Source organism: Spermophilus citellus (genome assembly GCF_964194105.1).
Source record: "Spermophilus citellus genome assembly, chromosome: 2".
NCBI classification, from domain to species: Eukaryota; Metazoa; Chordata; class Mammalia; order Rodentia; family Sciuridae; genus Spermophilus; species Spermophilus citellus.
This window is the reverse complement of record NC_138183.1, coordinates 20,123,235-20,142,828: the sequence shown is the minus strand read 5'-3', so window position 1 is coordinate 20,142,828 and position 19,594 is coordinate 20,123,235. Positions and strand designations below refer to the sequence as shown.

The following is a 19,594-nucleotide window of genomic DNA, read 5'->3' as shown; positions in this document are numbered from 1 at the left end:
GTCTGGGCCCTGATTCTGTCCCGTCTTCCACTCGCACCTTCCCTGTGGCTGGCAAGAGGTCGCACTGTCCCAGGGCCTCCGGGGTCCACCGTGGCCCAGGATCACAGCTCTGGACTCAGCTCGTACTCCGTCTGTCCTTGGCCAGGTCACTTCTATTACTGTCATCAACAACAGCAATTCTAATGGCCACCTGGAGTCCCATGAGCAGGCAGCAGAGGCTGGGGGCTGGCCCCTCCCCTTGAGGCCTCATAAGAACACTTGAAGGTGTCCCCACGCCACTGTCCACTCTGAAGCTGTGTTAGGGACAAGGTCTGCAGTCAGCCAGCTGCCAGGTGTCCCCAGGAGAAGCCCCAGGGCCTTCTTTGGGGACTCCGAGCCATGGAAGGAGGGACGCTGGTCAGTGGTCCACTTCCTCCCCGTCGCTGAGGTTGGAGCAGCCGAGCACTCCCACGGCCCCCTGTGCCCCTGTCCTCTGCAGAACAGGAAGAGTGACGGGGCTGTCATGAGCTTCAGTGGGCCTGCCTATGTCTGCCCAGGGCAGTGTCCACGTGGGCCAGCAGCCACACACTGTCTCGTGGGCTCCCTGTGGCCGTTACCATCATCCCTTCACCCAGCTCAGCCCTTCCCCAGCTGAAAAAAGCCAAGACGGGAAGGAACATGCTGAAGACCCGCAGCTGGCCCCGTCTGGGATGGAGGCTGACCCCTGGCCTCGTGTTGCCCGCCTCCATAGGGGGTCCGCTGGGCCCTGGTGCTGTCTGTGCTCCCCAGTCCCAGGTCCACACCACCCAGCTCTGCCTGAGGCTTGCTTGCCTTTCTGTGCATCTGCTGCCTGCAGTCCCCAGAGTCCCCAGGACGGGTGACTCCTCCTAAAGCTGGTTCTGTGTCCACAGGGGGAGCAGGGGGAGGACGGCAAGGCGGAGGGGCCCCCTGGGCCGCCTGGAGATCGGGTAAGCCTTGCCCCTCCCCGGGCTGCATGGCTCTGTGGGCTTCCCGGTGGGGCCTCTCGCTCTGTGGGGGCAGGCTGAGCAGAGGTGAAGCTGTGGCCTTTATTTTGCTATTGTCCTTGTCATTCAGGGCCCTGTGGGTGACCGAGGAGACCGTGGTGAACCTGGAGACCCAGGATACCCTGTGAGTACAGAGTCCTACATGCTGGCAGGACTGTGAGGCCACCTGCCCCGGGACATGAGCCCCCCTCCACCGGCAGTGCCCAGCTAGAAGCGAGACCCCCTTAAGAGGCCAGGACTAGTCCCACTGCAGAGGGGGGCCTGGCCTTTCCTGGGGTCAGAGAGGCTGAGGTCAGAGTGTGGCTGGGAGCAGCTCCCCAGCAGGAGCAGTGGCAAACCACTGAGCCACCAGGCTCTCACGCCCTGTCCCTCCTCCACGTGTGAGTGGAGGATCCCTGTGGCGCCCGTTCTGCAGACAGGGGAGCTGGGCTCAGGGAGGGACCGTGATGCGCGGCTAGGAAGGCCAGGGCCTGTGGCTCCTACCCTGGCTCCTAGCCCCTCCCAGACAGGTCCCCTCAGCTGCCTCTCCTTGGCTTCCAGGGACAGGAGGGTGTTCCCGGGCTCCGCGGAAAGCCTGGCCAGCAGGGTCAACCCGTGAGTGGTGCTTGCTGCCCCACCCCCTCCTGCCCTGAGGGGGGTGGGACAGTAAGTGTGAAGTAAAGACTCAAGGGACCCTCCCTCCGAGGACGTGGGGAAGCAGCCCATTCTGGTTTCTCCTGCCCTGACCCTGGGGACACCCCCAGAGCCTGCACCCCCAAACCCCTCCCCACCCTCCCTCTCCAGGCGGAGACTGGCCACCCTCCCCGGGAGAGAATCCTGGGGCTGCCTTGCGTCATCTCCCCTTGGTTTGCAGGGGCATCCGGGACCCCGGGGGCGGCCGGGACCCAGAGGATCAAAAGGCGAAGAGGTGAGAAGGCTGAATTCCTGGGGAGACGGAGGCCCGGGGCAGGGGAAGGGCTAGCCCCAGGACCAGACTCCCCGTGAGCCCGCAGCCCAAGTGCGGGGGCCTGGGGAGGAGCCCCTGTCTCAGGTCAGCAGAGGGGCCTGAACTCAGGGCCGCAGGAGCCAGGGTGGCCTCTTGACCGCCTTAGCCACCGGAGACAGGAAACCTTGGGAGGGAAGCGGGGGTCTGGAGAAAGAGGAAAGGGACAGGATGCTCACAGGGGACCTTCCCAGCCTGGACCAGGGTCCCTGGGCCTCCCTCCCTAAGGCTGGGCCAGGTAAATGGCCTCCAGCCAGGTCCCCTCCACCCACACCTGCTAGGGATAGCCACACTCCTCATGAGTGGCCCAGCCAGCCCTGGGTCTGACTCTCACCAGAAAAAGGACAATGACCATAGCTCGGCAGCAAGGGGGCCAAGCAGCGTGGGGACAGCACTGGCTGACCCCAAGGCGGCTGGCCCTGGGCTTCCAGGCTGCTGTCCCAGGTTGCTCATGGAATCAGGAGCTCACAGAGGCCTTCATTCCTGGACGCCTCCCCCCAGAGCGCCCCCTCCTCCAGGCAGCCTGACATGTGACCCTCACTTTGCTTTCTCAGGGTCCAAAGGGAAAGCCGGGCAAGGCCGGGGCCCCAGGTCGGAGGGGGATCCAGGTGAGTCCCTGTGGCTGCTGTGCCCCCTCAAGCTCTCCCCCACCCCAACATTCACCACCTTCCTGTGTACCCCCAGGGGCTGCCGGGGCTGCCTGGGCCGCGGGGCGTGGTGGGAAGACAGGGCCCCGAGGGTGTCGTGGGACCAGATGGGCTTCCTGGCAGGGATGGCCGAGCAGGACCACAGGTGAGCAGGACTTGGGGTGAGCAGGACTTGGGGTGAGCAGATGGTGTCTCCATTTGAGACAAAGTGTGGAGGGGGGCTGCCACATGCCACAGGCCAGGGAGCCAGTAGGGACACTTGTGTGGGGGGGTGGCGCAGAAGTTCCCGCATGCTTTGGTGTGGGTTTCAGCCTCATCCCTTGGGCCCTGGGAGCACGGACCTTCTTGGGGTCTCTCCTTGATGCCCACCCCCTGCCTGACCTCTCATCCTAGTTGCTGCAGTCTCTGTGGGTCCAGCCATCTCACACAGGCAGGAGTGACCTCCTGTCCTCCCTGTGCCCACCCCGACTCTGGCCTGTTTCCTGAAATCCAAGAGACTCCGTTGCCTGCTTTCTTTACAGGGAGATCAAGGGGATGATGGGGACCCTGGCCTTGTGGGCCCTGCTGGGAGGAGAGGAAATCCAGGTGTGGCCGGCTTGCCTGGAGCACAGGGGCCCCCAGGGTTCAAGGTCAGATGCTTCTAACTCACTTACCTTCTCTCTGCCCTTTCTGACTAGCTCTACCAATTCTTACATCACCCATGTCCCAGGGCCTGTGTGAAAATAAAAATCTATGCTGTGACTTTTCTCTGGGGTCCCTGTCCCAGTCTTATAGGATACTTTATTCCCAGAGCTGTAACTACTGCCCCCTAGAGGGCTCTGGAAATGACCCACTGTAGCTGAGCTGTCCACGGGCGCCCTCTTGTGGGTCCCGGTGGAACAGCCTATGGGAGGCGGCAGGCATCCTTAGAAAGCTTCCCTGGGATGAGAGGCTGCTGTCAATCAGGCAGAGCCCAGGACTAGACCCTGAGGGGAAAATGAAGTCCAAGGACCCAGACACGGCTCTTGCTCTCTCTGAACTAGAGTCTAGTAGGGAATGGTTGGAACCTCCTGAGAGGACAGCAGGCAGAAGGACAGGTGGCTTTAGCTCAGTGAGGATTTGACAGAGAAAAAGAAGGTTTTGTAGGTGGAGGGATGTATGGCCAGGTCTGGAGATGGGGCTTGTGGCATGCTAGGGAGAAGAGAGACAGTGCAGGAGAGGGAGGGCACACCAGAGGGAGGAAGGAGGCTTCCTCAGAGGGTCTCCATCCTCCCCAGCCTCCCTGCATCACCCCACCACCCTGAGGTCTCAAGGGACCCTGTGGAATCCCTGATCTCCTAGGCCCTCCCCTTCCCCCTCCCCCTCCCTGAATCATTTCCCCCTTTGACTGGCAATCTTGGTGTGTTTCTTTTAGGGTGAAAGTGGGTTACCAGGGCAGCTGGGTCCCCCTGGCAAGAGAGGGACCGAGGGCGGATCGGGGCTTCCTGGGAAGCAGGGGGAGCCAGGATCCAAAGGCCAGGCGGTGAGTCACAAGCACATACTCACGTGCACACACAAATACACTCACACACCCCCACTTGTATACACAAGCACACATACACACACACAAATACACTCATGCATGTATACCTGCACCTGTACACACACTCACATGCATGCACATACACACTCAGACATACCCACGCATCTGAAGAATACACTACAGACACATGTACACTTGTGTGCATGTACCCACACATGCACACACACAAACACTTGTGTTCTCAAATGTACACATAGGCCAAGAAACCACCTGTCTACTTGTTGACAAAGAAAGATATAATCTCTCTGGGCACCAGATGCTGTCAGCCTCCCTGAGCTGGATGGTGGGGGTGCTGCAGCCCTTCCAGAATGAGAAGAGGGGATCCCAACCAGCACCCGGGTCTGCAGATTCCAGGGCAGTGCTCTTCCTGTACCTTCCTCACCATCTTTCTCAGGGGCTAGATACCTCACCCTGCTCGACAAAGAGGGGGAGGTGAACAAGGAGTAGACAACAATGAAGAGAAACAAATAGCAATTGGCCCTAATACCCCAGTTAAAACAGATTTATGCCAGGTGCTGTGGCCCACGCCTGTCATCCCAGTGGATCAGGAGGCTGAGGCAGGGGAATGGCGAGTTCAAAGCCAGCCTCAGCAAAGGCAAGATACAACACAACTCAATGAGACCCTGTCTCTAAACAAAACACAAAATAAGGCTGGGGATGGGGCTCAGTTCAGTGGTCAAGTGCCCCTGAGTTCAACCCCTGGTACCCCTCCCCACAAAAAACAGATTTATAATTTAATGGAATAAAAAAAGAGCCCCAACTATGTACTACTATAATAATATAAAGACATTTGAATGTAAAGAAAGAAATAGGGTAAAGTCATGATGTGGAAAAAGATATTTTGTGCTAATGCTTGTCAAAAGAAAGCCAGAGAAGCTATTTTAATATCAGACAAACTGGATTTTGGAGCAGTGGTTATTAACAGTAATGAAGAAGTTCATTTCATAGTGATCCAAGGGGTCAATTTGTCAAGATGATAGAGAAATCCTGAATGTTCATACACCTGATAATAGACTTTAAAATACAGTAAGCAGGGCTGGGGCTGTAGCTCAGTGGTTGAGCAATTGCCTCACCCATGTGAGGCACTGGGTTTGATCCTCAGCACCACATTAAAAATAAGTAAATAAATAAAACATTTTAAAAAATACAGTAAGCAAAACCTAATAGAACTATAAGGGGAAGTAGACGAATTCACAATTACAATTGAAGATTTCAATATATTTATCTTATCAATAAATAGAGTAAATAGTCAGAAATTCGGTAAGGATATAGAAAACTGGAACATTATCAGCAAACGCTACCTAATAGAGCACTGCACCAAGTATCAGCAAGATATGCATTCTTTGCAAGCACATGCAGGGCATTTGCGAAGACATGACATTCTGAGCCTATAAAAACGAGCCTTAAAAAGTCACAAAGATTCAATTCACACAAAGAATGTTCTGTACCATGATGATGAAATGGAAAAATCAATAACAGATATCTGAAAAATCTCCAAATATTTGAAAACTAAGTAAAGAACATCCACAGGATCCACAAGAGGAAATCAAAAGGGAAATTAATATTTTATGAAATGAGAACACGGTGGGGCCAAGACATCACTTAGTAGGGTGTTTAAGGAATAGAGAAGGCTTTCGAATCCCATGGTCTCAGATCCCATTGTAAGAAACTAGGGAAAAAATTAGATACCAAGCAGATAGAAGAAAGGAAACAATAAGATCAGAAAATTTAAAAACCAGGAAAACAATAAGAAAAATGGAAAGTTTTGAGAATGTCAGTAAAATTGATAAACTTCTAGCCAAACTTCTCAGAAAAATAAAAAAAGAGAGAGAGAGAATACTTACATTACTAATAAAAGGAATAACAGATACTATCACTAAAGATACTACAGGTGTTAAAAGAATAATAAGGGGATATTGTAAAAAAAAAAAACCATCATGGCAAGAAATTTAAATAACTCTCAGGTGAAATGGGCGAATTTCTTCAAAGACAAAACTAACAGCTCATTCCAGAAGAAATCAATAACCTACGTAGCCATGTATCTCTTAAAGAAAAATGAATAAGTGAGTTTAAAGTTTCCCACAAATAAAACTCTGGTGAATTTTACTAAGCTCATTTATGAAACAAATAATACCTATTCTATGTAAACTTATTCAGAAAATGTGTTTATTTCCATGAGCCAACTTATTCCATGAGCCAGAATCACCTGATGTTAAAACCAAAGATGTTACAAGAAAACTACAGACCAGTACACCTCATAAATAGGGGCATAGCAATTCTTAATGTGATGTTAGAAAAATGAGTCTAAGACTGTAATAAAAAGGACAACACAAGAAGACCACGTGGAGTTTATCCCAGGAATGCAAGAGTGGTATTAGATTTGAAAATAGGTCAATCTAATCCACCATATTTTAAAAATTTTATTTACTTATTTTTAATTAGGTATATATATGACAGCAGAATGCATTTTGATTCATGGCACACAGTTGCAGCACAACTTTTCATTTCTCTGATTGTACATGATGTAGTGTCACACCATATGGACAGTCATACACGTACCTAGAGTAATGATGGCCACCTCATTCCACCATCATTTTCTAATCCACCATATTTAACAAACTAAAACAAAACACCATTTGATCGTTTCAGTAGATGCAAGAAAACATTTGACAAAATCTAATTTCATTTCTGATAAAAACTCTCAGTAAACTAGGTACAGAAGAAACTTCTTCATTTGACAAAGAAAAATCCAAGAACAACTCAGTTAACATCATATGCAGTAGTGATTAGTTGGATGCTTTCTCTTAAGGAGCATAAACAAGCTATCCTTTCCATCTAATATCATCTTGGCCATTCTAGCCAGTGTAATAAGGCAAGAAAAAGAAATAAAAGGAATTCATATATGAAGTGGTAAAATTTTCATTGTAGAATGAAATGATTTCTATGGAGAAAAATCAAATGAAATCTATAAGAAAGCTATTGTAATAAGCAAGTTTATTAAGATCAGAGGAAACTGATCAATATGCACAAATAAATTGTATTACTATATATTAAGCAATCACTAGCAGTTTCTAGCAACAAGTAATCATAAATTGAAATTTAGAAAGTAATACTGTTTATAATAGCATAAAAATATGAAATGCCAAGAGGTACATCTACTACCAGGGTGCAAGAAATGTACCCTGAAAATGACAAAACATTGCTAAAAAAAAATTAAAGAAAAACATATATACCTACATAGTGTCCATGGGTTAAAAGACTCAAGATTGTGAGGATGTCCATTTTTCTCACATTGGTCTATGGTTTGAACACAATCAAAACATTGTTGAAAAATATTGAAGAAAAACCTGAATAAGTGAGAAGACATCCCATGTTCATGGATCAGAAGACGACGTTGCTAAGATGGCGATACTCCCCACACGCTGGCCTCCCAATTCAATGCAGTCCCTACCACAATCTGCTAAAGTCAGCAAATAGATTCTGATCTAGAAAAGATCCGAGTATTTGTAAAACTCATACTTCCCAATTCAGAACTCATTACAGAGCTATAGTAACCACAGTGTGGCCCAGGCACAGGTCAGCTGTAGCTACGTGAATAGAGTCCACTACTCTGTCCTGGTCTCTTTTGCCTCCCTGACTGGTTGTTCTCTGACCACTTTGTAGATTGGCTATGGGGGTCAGGGCCTCTGTAATTGCTTATGCCCAGTCTGAACCTGGTGCCTTCCATCACATAGAACTCGTGTGACGCTCAGCAAATTCCCTTCTTTTCTGAGCCTCATTTCTGTCATCTATAAACAGGGCACCTGGGAACGTCAAACAGCTGGCCCACAGCTGGCCCAGCTGGTGACTCTAGGGGACCATGTCCTAACAGAGCTCTTGGGGTGGGTGGGGCTCCACGGATCCCTCCATTCTCTTCCTGAGGACCTGAGACAGGAGCCTTGCAGAGTTTCCCCGGGGATTCCCTGCTCGCCTGGTGGAGGACGCCGCCCCCTGGGTCCTGGGTGACGGGCCAGCACCCTAGCCCTGTCCTGCTCTCCCCGCAGGGTGACTCTGGCGAGATGGGCTTCCCAGGAGTGTCTGGCCTCTTCGGACCCAAGGTACGGACCCCCGCTCCTCCCGGCTCCTGTGGGGTCCTCTACCCTCGCCCACTCGTTCATTCACTTGTTCATTCCACCAATATTGGCCGAGCGCTCACAGTGCGGGCACCATGACAGCTGGGGACACAGCAGCGAGCACGTCCTCACGCTCACTGCCTTGGCAGCACGCCTGGGTTCCTGGCCCAGCTCCGCGGCTCACCTGTGCCTCAGGCACGCGGCTTAGTCCCGCTGAGCCTCGCTTTCCTCATCTGTCAAGTGGGGACAGTAAGTGGAGGATGGATGCAGAACTCCGCCAGAGGCACAGGCCACCAACCAACAGTGCCACGGCCTACGCCTGCGCAATACCCGTGGGTGGGCTCCTACCACCTCCTCCTGGGGCCCAGACACCAGGTTGGGGGAGCTCAGGGGACCCCCTGGGCTGCCCAGGCACAGACTGCCCTTCCTCTGCTCCCACAGGGCCCCCCTGGGGACATCGGCTTCAAAGGCATCCAGGGCCCCCGGGGGCCTCCTGGCTTGATGGTGAGTCCCCTCCTCTGTTCCAGCCCTTGACTGGCTACACCTGGGACCCACGTCCTCCCCTTCCTGCTTCATTCCGCCAGCTGGGCCGCAGCCCTTCCTCCCCCTCTCCTCCTGCTCCACTCTGGTAGCCCCCAGGCACACAGAAGGGGCTGCATGCAGGAGGAGCCGGGGAGCGTGTGGCCCGAGGAGGTGTCCCGCCCATCCCTGGGGACACGCAGGCAGCCCCCCAGCCTCTGTCCCTGGGACCGTTCCCCAGGCCTGGAACAAGCCCACTCAGCCTGTCTGTCTCCTTTAGGGAAAGGAGGGCATCATTGGGCCCCTTGGAATCCTGGGACCGTCGGGACTCCCGGTAGGTGCAGGGGCTGGGCCTCGGTTTCGCCTTCCGGGAACTGGATTCCCCTCTGACCTTGTCTCACTGGGCTCTGGTTTGTTGCAGGGTCCGAAGGGCGACAAAGGCAGTCGAGGGGACTGGGTGAGTGGAGGACGAGGGGACTCAGGGTGGGCCCCAGCTCGGCCTGCGTCTGACTCTGTCCCTCTTGTGTCTTCCTCCAGGGATTGCAGGGTCCCAGGGTGAGTGTGCTTGGCCTGAGGGCGAAGGGCAGGGGAGTGGGCGGGGGCTCTGGGTCTCCTGTCCGTGACCACTGTCCTGGGTGCCCTTTCTCTCTGGACCTCATCTGCACCTGTCCACACCAGGGAACCACAGTCCTGGGCCTCTTGTCTGCCTGATGAGGACCTGGGGTGGGAGACGGAGGGCCCTTGCTGACCAAGGCTAACTGTTCTCTTCCTCAGGGTCCTCCCGGCCCAAGAGGGCGGCCTGGCCCACCGGTAGGTAGCTTGGTGTCTTCACATGGGGCACCCTGGACATCTGGGCAGGAGGCGGGTCCCTATGGAGGAGATCAGGGCTTTGCCAGCAGACTGTCCTTGACCCTGAGTCTCGCAGGACTCGCATGTTTCTTGCAGTCACAGACTCTGGGACAGCATAGAGCAGCCTGGGGCGGGGAGAGTCATCCCGGCCCGCGGGAGTTCAGACACTGGCTTGGCGGTCTTCACCTGCCCCACAGCCACCACTCTCCTGGCAGCCGGGTTCAGCACCGGGCCCGTCCAGTGCTGACTCACCATCTTCTTTTGCAGGGACCTCCAGGGCGTCCAGTCCAGCTTGTAAGTTGGGAATGTTCTCTTTGGTCACTTGGGGTGAGGCCTGGGAGGTGAAGGAGAGAGCTAGCAGCCTTGTCTGGCCACAGTGACCAGAACCTTAAGCTGGGCCCAGGGATGCCCCCGTCCTCTCGTTCCTTGGCGGAAGCCCTGGACCCTAGGCCACAGGAGGGGCTGGGGCCACAAGGCAGGAAAGCTGAGTGTTCCTCTTGCTGGACTGGCATCTGGGGACCATGAGCCCGGGGTCCTGCCCAGCTGCTGGCCCCTGGTCCTGTCTGGGCCCCAACATGTGGGCTGGTTGCTGAGGATCCCTCTGCCTCAGATTCTGTCCAAAGAAGGTCAGAAAAGTGGACAGATGGGGACCACACCCCTGTTTGAGAGCATGGCCTTGCCCCACCTGGGGACAAATCTGTCCCCATTTTTCCACTGTGCTGGTTGACCTCTGGATCCAGCCCTGAGAGCGTCCCTCCCGGGCAGGGCCCCAGGAAGACCGAGCTGAGATGGCGCCTGGGCCACGAGTCCTCAGCTTCTCAGCTCCTCCCAGTTTCTCAAGGTCCCTCTGTCCACTGTCACAGAAGCAGTAATGGCCGCCCTGACTGTCCCTCCACATCCCTGCGTCCTTCTCATCCATAAGAGACAGCAGGGAGGGAAGGGAAGCAGGAGAAAAGCCTTTTTCTCCTAAAATACAGAAAAGGAGAGGATTTTGAATTTCTGAGTGACAGCTAGATCGACTGCCTGCTGGTTACATCCCAGACGCCGGGAGAAGAGCTTTCCACGGGTGGACTCATGAGTTAGCTCCTCAGTTCATTGAGGAGAGTTTTGTGTCAGGCCCATTTTCAAGATGGGAGGACTGAGGCCCAGGGCATGGATGGGAAGTGGCAGGGCTGGGTTGGACCCTGAGGTGTCCCTCCAGGTCCTCGGCTTTACTCAGTGCCCAGATCTCTTCTCCCCTGTTCTTCTGGCAAGACTTTGCCTCTGCCAGCCCGGGGCAGGGCCGGAGGCTCATGAGACTGGTACAGTGTCAGCCAGACACGGAACTGCGGGGCGTAGAGAAAGGGGCCCAGCGGCCTGGAGCCAGGAGAATCAGAGAGGCCTCCCACCACTGCCAAGTTTTGTACTGCTGACCTTGGCATCCTGTGCCCTGTGGGAGGCTGAGCGGCTTTCCTGGTCTTTGACCAGAAGACCAAGTAGTGCCCCTTCCCTAGTTATACCTGTCTAAAATGTCCCCAGGTATTTCTGAAGGCCCCAGGGGAGCATCATCACCCCAGTTGAGAAGCAGTGGTACAGGAGATAGCCCAACAGTGCATTTGAGGAAGGGAAGAATTTTCCAGGGAAAGGGAGCAACACTTTAAAGGCCCTGTGGTTAGACCGCACGGCACCTAGGAACTTAGAAGTTCTGAGTGTGCCCAGTGCTAGCATGTGCCGGGGAGAGGAGAGAGACAGGGCTCAGGAGCACAGCACTCCAGCTGGGTCTTGTAACCATGGGAGGAGTTCCAACTTAATCCCGAGGGCCAGGGGGAGCCACTGAAGTGCCTAGAGGAGGGTAGTGACAGTCACTGACTGTCTCCATGGGAGGAAGGAGTTTGCAGAGTGTATGATTAGCCAAGATCCTGCCAGACCAGGTGGGGTGGGAGAGTGGGTGCTCAGGCCCTGGGGTTCCCACTTTCTGGGCCTGGGGGACCAGGTTATACCCCTTGTCTTTCCCTGCACAGCAACAAGATGACCTTGGGGCAGCTTTCCAGACGTGGATGGACACTAACGGAGCACTCCGACCAGAGGTACCTCCAGGAGTTCTGCCCACATGGTGTCCAGTCCTGGGAGAAGTGTGGCTGACGGCCCTGTGTGATCTGTGCCCTCCACCTGGCCTGCACAGTGTGTCAGAGCCGTGTCTGTGACATCTCACAATCCCAGATGAGGCTCTTCCCGGGGTTCAGAAGGGCTGCAGCAGGTCCGAGGTCACACGGCCGGCACATAGAAGCCGCTCTGGCCTGTGCTTTCTCCAGGGCCTCTGGGGTCCGGAGACACTTGCGGCCCTGAGTCAGGGAGAGACGCTCCCCTGGGCGCCCTGTGGCCTGGCCAGCCGTCCTCCAGCAGCAGAGAGCTCACAGTCAGCCATGGTCAGGGCTCGGCCGGACCCGGCTCCCCGCCCCGGGATGGGGAGCTCTCGGCTCCAGCTCCACCTCCACCCCCAGCCAGTTCTCTGTTCCTGTGTAACTGCTGGGCTCGCAGTGCAGGAGGACAGAAGCAGGGATGGGCCCCTGCCGTCCACCCAGGGAGGTCAGTGGAAAGACAGATATCCGTGGGCAGAGAAGGGGAGAGTTTCCTTCCACCCTAGAGGTCAGTTTCTCCACACCCAGGGAGTCAGCTGGCCTGTGGCCATCCTTAACAATAGCCCTGCACCGCGCCTTCCCCACAGTGCCTCGCACACGGCAGGAGATGAGCGTCCACAGATACGTGGACGTTTATTCCTCATGCGCACTAAGGCCAGCTGGCTTGGTAACGACAGACCTAGGTTGCCTGCCAGGGCTGTGCCCTCTTCCTCTCCCACGCACCATCCCTAAGGTTACCCCATGGCAGGGGGACGCCTCGCCAGGGGACAGAGCAGGAGAACAGTGCCGGAGACCAGGGGTCGGAACTTCACAAGGGGCACATTGTATTCTTGTCATTGCTTTGGTTGGAGCATGGCCTCCTGCCCCCACCCACTGCAGAGGGGGCTTGGGGTGGATTCTGTCCACACAGAAGACTCACACCATGCATGTGCACACCTGCACGCCCACGTTCATGCACATGTGCACACCTGCACGCCCACACACCTGAATGCACATACCCACACAAACACACCTGCATGCACACATGTACACACCTGCACACCCACATGCATGTACGTATATGCACGTCCTTATGCATGCACACATGTGCACACCAACATTTGTGCATACCTACACACCACATACCTGCACGCACACATGTGCACACCTTCACACCCACACACCCACACACACACACACGTGCATGCACACAGACATACACGTGGCCTCTGCCAGGTCTGGGGGGACGGCTTATTGAGCTCTGATCTGTGGCTCTGGAAAGGGGCTGGAGGTCCTGCAGGAGGACTGCTCGGGTCACCCAAAGGCCCTGTTACCTGCACTCTGCGGCCATCCCCCTCCTCCCCCATCTCTGAGCCGCAGTCCTCCCCTAGGCACTTGTGTCTGTTGGTCCCAGTTGTGTGACTTGGTGCCTCACAGGAGCTCCTGCTCCCACCCAGGTGAGCCCAGCAGGGCACGGGAGTCCCTAAGGCAGCACCTCCTCCTCCTGCACAGACTCTCCCTCGCAGGCCACGCCGTGGTGTCCTGTGCGCCCCGTCTGCCTTCCTCCTGGGGCTCTACCCTTCCTGTGCCAGAGAACAGGGCCTCACCTGTGCTTCCTCAAACCTGAGCAGATGGTGGCAGCTCCACCCACTGCCTCCTGTCCCTGGCCCCAGTTTCTTTATCTGTGAAGTGGAGAGAGACGCAGCCTGGCCTGGCCACCAGCCTGGGAGCTGAGCACCCTCCCAGGCAGCGAGGACCTCAGGCCAGCCAGGACTTGAGGGACCAATGGCCACGCCTCTCCTATGACAGGGATACAGCTATCCAGACCGGCTGGTGCTGGACCAGGGAGGGGAGATCTTCAAAACCTTACACTACCTCAGCAACCTCATCCAGAGCATTAAGACACCCCTGGGCACCAAGGAGAACCCCGCCCGGGTCTGCCGGGACCTCATGGACTGTGAGCAGAAGATGGCGGATGGTGAGAGCGACTGCAGGGGAGCGGGCGCTTCCTGCCCAGGCTGGTGGCGCGGGGTGTGGGGGGGCAGCTCCAGGAGGAGCCGGGCAGAGGGGGTACTTGGTTCTCAGCACCTCTGGGCCAAGTTTCTGTCCTTAGGGAGACAGACAGACAGCCACTGACTGAGTCACTGAGCTCCCGTGTGCCAGGCTGTACTTCCTGGTCTGTAGGATCTTGTGGGGTACACAGTGGAGTGGTCCCCCTGTTCCAGAGCCACAGATCCACAGGCTGGGGACGACCATTTCAGTGCAATGAGATAGAGTTTTGGCAGAAAAAGTCCCCAAGGGCCAGGAGAGCCCAGCCCCAGGAAGGCTTCCCGGGTGACACCTCCCTCAACTCTCCCATCTGTGATCTGGGGCCTGTCCCAGCACTGCCTGAGTCACCTCCCCTCCTCAGCACGTGAACTGGTGGCCTGGGTCCCACTCTTGGTTTGGCTGCCATGGGCCCTGGAGGAAGCAGTCAGCAGATGACCCCCCACTCCCTGGGGCCTTGGCTTCACTGTCACCTGTTGTCTCCTCTGGAAGATGGACACCCCCCGGGGGGGACATAGGACGAGCTCCTCAGGGAACCTTCTGCCCTGGGCTCCTCCAGCTGTGACCTCTGCCTAGAAGGCTCCCTTCCCCTCTGTGGACTGGGAATCCCTTTTCTGCCCAGCTCACCCCGACTTCATGCCCAAGTGGGGCTCAGTGGGTCACAGGTGCAGAGTCATCTGCGGAACCTGACCTGCGCCCCTCCCTAGATCCGTGCATCAACCCCCTGTGCTATCTGCAGGCACCTACTGGGTGGATCCGAACCTCGGCTGCTCCTCGGACACCATTGAAGTCTCCTGCAACTTCACCCATGGCGGACAGACGTGTCTGAAGCCCATCACAGCCTCCAAGGTGTCCACCTTCTCCCTAGGCTGGTCCTGTCTGCCCCGCTCTGCCCTGGGCCACAGCCAACCAGGCTCTGTTCTGAGCCCTGCCTGTCTGACTGCACGGTCCTGGGAAAGACCTCCTCTTTCCGAGACTCAGCTTGCTCCTCTGTGCATTGGGGACGGGGTGGAGCAATCTGGTTTCCCAGGGCTTTCCACCTGTGCGAGTCTGGAGTGGTTCCCATGTCCCGCCTTCTGCCTCGTACTAAAGCAGAGCAGTCAGCCAGCCACACGGGGCCTGGCTCACAGAACCACGAGCAATCAGCATGAAGCAGATCTGTGCAATGCTCCTCTCGAACATTCCTCCCAGACACATGCAATCCTGAACCCCTGCTCGATGCCCGCTGGCCACCTGCCTCTCTGGGAGGGGTATTTTAGGGGGTGATTCATGCCACAGTGAGAAGCTGCTCTAATGCAGGGGCTGGGGACCCAGAGCCCTTTGTATCCCATCCTACCAGCCCCACCCCCACCCTCTGGGAGGTTCTAGAAGGTGTGTGCTGACCATGCCACTCCTGAAGTTTGAGAATCTCTAGGGAGGCAGTCTGTCAGCCAGTGGGTCAACAAGTCATTGTTAAGTATCTGACAGGTACCAGCCCCTGAGCTGGGCATGAGGAAGCCAAACTTGCTGCTGCCCCTGTAGCCAGAACTCACAGGTTAGCAGGGCCATAGTGACCACTGCAGTCTCCCTCTCCTGTGACTTGGAGGTCTAGGGGCTGAATGGCAAACCTGCTGTGCATATGGGCAAGGCTGGAGGTGGCAAGGTGAATGCCTGTTTGTGTTGCACTTCTCATCAGAAACAATGGCAGGTGTGTTAATCAGCTCTGTGTTACTGTAACAAAATACCTGAGATAGGCAACTTATAAGGAGGAAGGTTTATGTTGACTCACAGCCATGAGTTCCAGTCTGTGGTTGGTTGGCCCCGTTGCTTGGAGGCCTGTGGTGAGGCAGGGCATCACAGTAGGAGCAGGGAAGCAGCCGGGAAGCAGAAAAGAGACAAGAGCGGGCCATGGTTCCAGTAGCCCCTTCAAGGGCAGCCCCAGTGACCTGTCTCCCTTCCACCAGGCTCCACTTCTCAAGGTCCCACCACCTCCCATGATTGGTGGCCAAGCCTTCAACACAAAGGCCTCTGGGGACACTTACCTACACCTTAGCTCAGGGAAGGGCCCTGGATTTCAGTGGCACCTAGTTTCGCCGATTGCTCTCAGCTCTGCCTTTGCCAGCACCCCCACCCCCAGCCTCTTGGGACTTGGGCTTAGACAGTGCCTCCGGTTTCCTCCTCCCTCTACGGGTCGCTGTCTTGGGTGAGATCCTTCTGCTGTGGGGTCGGCAGATCTTTCTCGTTATGCAGCTGAGGGGCTGGGGGACCAGCTCACGTGGACCTCAGTCCCCCAGTCTTTCAAGTGGGCATATGTGAGGGTTGGGAAAAACTGACCAGGAAAGGGCTTATCCTGGCCCCTCCAGAGAGAGGCAGGAGCCCTGAGGGCTGCAGGCACTGCACCCCACCCCTCACTGTCTGTCTCCCCGTCTCCCCCAGGTGGAGTTTGCCGTCAGCCGGGTCCAGATGAACTTCCTGCACCTGCTCAGCTCCGAGGTGACGCAGCACATCACCATCCACTGCCTGAACATGACCGTGTGGCAGGAGACCACGGGCCGCACCCCGGCCAAGCAGGCTGTGCGCTTCCGGGCCTGGAACGGGCAGATCTTTGAAGCTGGGGGTCAGTTCAGGCCAGAGGTGTCCATGGACGGCTGTAAGGTAATCAGCAGAGCCCATGGAAGCCGGGGAAGCTTGTGTGAAAAAACTTGTGTGTATGTCTAACTGTGCCAGCGTGCGACAGGTATAGACGTATGTCACTTTTATTTCCATGTAATATTTTTATTAGAACGATTTCAGAAGTTGTTTTTATTCACTTTTATTCCTCTGGGAACTTCCTAAAATTATGCAGACTAATAGAGAAGGTTCTCACCTCCAAGACGCCTTTGTGGGTTCCCCCCATTGATCACTGCATCCAAATTCTGTTTGGGGTTTGTGTGTGGACATGATTTATAACAAAGTTGGCCTTGCAGAATAATAAATGGGGAAAGGTTGGTCTTTCTGATAAATTGTGTTAAGACAATACCATTTCTGATTAAAAAAAAGCAATAAATTCTGATACTAAGCACAAAAATCGAGATAGATATTAGAACTAAGTTTTTTAGCAGATGATATAGGACAGTGTGTCCATGAGCGTGGGATAAAGAAAGCCAGCGTCTGCACCTGTGATCCCATCTCCTGATGGGCTTAATTCTGCACCAGTTTAACTCCCTAAGCCGTCTTCTTTGCAAATTCTCGACAGAGGACATATTTCTTTGGTCCCACCTTGCTTAGGCTCATTTCTTCTCAGATAGTTTGTCATTTCTAAATGCTCCAAACCAGCTGGATTTGCAGGGGGAGGGGAGATAAAGTCATCAAAAGGTAAAAACCAGTTTTACACGATTGAACCAAACCCATGATACATAGTGATCGTGAGGATGTGGGGAGACCAACATTCCCGTATGAAATGATTGGAGAAAAGAAATGGGTAGAGCTTTCTGGAAAGCTTCTGTCTATAGATGTATATCCAATACATGTCTCAAACTTCACATGTGGGCCTATTCTTTGGTCCAGCAATTTTACTTCTAGAACTTTCTGTAGAATGTGCACAAAGATTTGGTTACTGTTCATTAAGCATCGCTCAGGAGAGTAAAAATATGGGAGCAAAGTGAATGTCCAGTGCAGGTCATTGCTGTGGTGAGAGCGCGGGGCCTTGTAGAGCAGGAGGAGGGCCGTGGCAGAGGCCCTGAGCGCGATGGGAGGCTCAGGGGCACTTGGTACCTGTACCTCTTCCTCCACCCACAGGTCCTGGATGGCCACTGGCACCAGACGCTCTTCACCTTCCGGACGCAGGACCCCCAGCAGCTGCCCATTGTCAGCGTGGACAACCTCCCCCCTGCCTCGCCAGGGAAGCAGTACCGCCTGGAAGTTGGCCCTGCGTGCTTCCTCTGACCCTGGCCTCCTGGTGCCTCTGGCCTGTGGCAGAGGGAGGAGGGGGAGGCCAGGCCGGGTACCGAGGGCGGTGGCCCCAGGAGAGGCAGCCCCCTGCTCTGCCCGAGGGGTCCCTGGATCTCGTCTGCTCAGCAGCAGGGGAAGGGGGGTAGCAGGGCATGGGGTGTCCTTGGGAAGAGCCCATCGCAGCTCACCCCCAAAGACCAACCAAAGAGCCAGCGAGTCTGCCGAGCCCGCACCCCGCCTCGGCCCCCGGCTGACCCCAGCCCTGCGGCTGCCGGCTTCCCTCCCCGGCCTCCTGCCCAGAGAGCCCCACGTCCAAGCCAGCTGGGGAAGGGGTGCCCCATCAGCCGGCCCTGCCAGGGAGCTTTTGATGTGCAATATTAGAAAGGAGACATGAAAAAGGAGAGAAGGAAAGAGAGAAGAATATATATATTATTATTATTTAAACAAACCCAAAGAAGGTGTGTCACTATTTTTTCACCTGGGAAAGAGGTGAGAGGGTGAGGAAGAGCAGTGGGGTGGGGAAGGTGAGATCCTGGGGCTGGGGGTCCCCACTTTTGCTACCTCCACTGTGAAATCGCCGGTGCTCGCAATCGTCTCACAGTGTAAGTGATTTTTTTTTTTAAGAAAAAAAAAAACCTATTTAAGATTCTGAAGGTGCTACTATTTTTGCCACAGACTTCGAAGAAACTTTTTTGATGTGGGACACGGTTCACATGGTTCTCTGTCCTCCAAATGACAAAGTTTGGAGGAATCGTTCTGTCTTCCTAGTGTTGTCTTTATGCTTGTCCAGTAATCTGCTAAGGAGGAAAAAAAGAGAAAAAAGAAAAGAAAAAAAGAAACAACAACAAAAACCCTACCAGAAACCGGAAGTAGAGGGCTTTCCCTTTAACTTATGGACTTGGGAATGTCTGTCCTTGTACAAAGCGTCTTGATGTGGCCTTCGGGGTCCTGGAGGGAGGTTGTTGCCCTGGAGAGGCCTGGGAGCAGCCTTGACCTTGGAGAAACCAGTGCCAAGGGCAGTGTGGGCTGGAGCTGGCCTCGGAATGTAAATATTGAACCCTCTTACGAAACCCGGAAGGAAGCTCAGCTCTCCCTCCCAGGAGCCGGTCCCCCTGGGCAGTTCTCCCTCCTGCTTTCTCAGTGTTAAACTCTGCAGAAACCTGGGTCAACGTGGGTGTCAATTGGGGCTGGGGAGAAAAGAATGATTCTTGGCCACCTGCGTGCTGGTGGCATTCACGATGATCTGGATTGTACCCTATCAGGGCCTGGGTTGGATTTTGAAGTTATTTGAACTATGAAATTATTTTTATGAAAGGAGGAAAATTATATGGAAGTCTCTGAGTATTTCTAATGGTGTCTCTTGGGGAATTGGGTTTGGTCTGCAATATTTAATACCTCACTCGGCCCCCACTGCCCCCCTCCACTGTCCCAGCCTGGGCGCTCCCCGCTGGGGCTCATCTCAGCGCTGTGTGTCCCCATGGTACCAGACTCCACCTGGCCCCTGTCCCATCTCGGGTTTATCTGCTGTCCTCGTGTTTGTCTGTCCCGACGTCGGTGTGTGGAAGCCCCAGTGAGTTCCGCCTCTCCTTTTCCCTTCCGGATTTTAAATAAATATTTAAAACTGAGGCAACAGAATGACATGTCTATGGTCATGTGCTTCTTTGCAAAGCTGGGTGGGCAGGGTGTGGTGGAGGGCAGATGCTCCAAAAGTGCCCTGATAGGTGGTGACACCCAAGGGCACAGAGGCGGAAGTAGATCCGGGTGTCCTGGGCCTGGCTGTCTCCAAATCCCCCAGCGAAGGCGCGTCCTGAACCCGACAACTTCAACAGCTTCTCCTGCTCCTTGTCCTCCTCCTTCTCCTCCTCTTCC

At 54.8% G+C, this 19,594-nt stretch overlaps 1 protein-coding gene across 3 annotated transcripts in view; it reads left to right on the top strand.

Annotated features, from left to right (window-relative positions):
* COL27A1 (collagen type XXVII alpha 1 chain) overlaps positions 1-19,344 on the top strand; it is a 122,975-nt gene extending 103,631 nt beyond the window's left edge. For 2 of the 3 annotated variants that reach the window (XM_081280124.1, XM_081280123.1), the window contains exons 42-61: positions 891-947; positions 1,075-1,128; positions 1,545-1,598; positions 1,858-1,911; positions 2,541-2,594; positions 2,671-2,778; positions 3,155-3,262; positions 4,027-4,134; positions 8,238-8,291; positions 8,748-8,810; positions 9,106-9,159; positions 9,247-9,282; positions 9,363-9,380; positions 9,600-9,635; positions 9,942-9,968; positions 11,675-11,740; positions 13,580-13,748; positions 14,556-14,665; positions 16,232-16,450; positions 17,573-19,344. In XM_081280124.1, the coding sequence (XP_081136250.1) occupies positions 891-947; positions 1,075-1,128; positions 1,545-1,598; positions 1,858-1,911; positions 2,541-2,594; positions 2,671-2,778; positions 3,155-3,262; positions 4,027-4,134; positions 8,238-8,291; positions 8,748-8,810; positions 9,106-9,159; positions 9,247-9,282; positions 9,363-9,380; positions 9,600-9,635; positions 9,942-9,968; positions 11,675-11,740; positions 13,580-13,748; positions 14,556-14,665; positions 16,232-16,450; positions 17,573-17,719 (1,596 nt within the window). In that variant the 3' untranslated portion in view covers positions 17,720-19,344. Of the gene's footprint in view, positions 1-890; positions 948-1,074; positions 1,129-1,544; positions 1,599-1,787; positions 1,912-2,540; positions 2,595-2,670; positions 2,779-3,154; positions 3,263-4,026; positions 4,135-8,237; positions 8,292-8,747; positions 8,811-9,105; positions 9,160-9,246; positions 9,283-9,362; positions 9,381-9,599; positions 9,636-9,941; positions 9,969-11,674; positions 11,741-13,579; positions 13,749-14,555; positions 14,666-16,231; positions 16,451-17,572 lie in introns of those variants that run through there. The other variant, XR_014020458.1, reaches the window with a different exon arrangement.
* Positions 19,345-19,594: the final 250 nt, after the last annotated feature.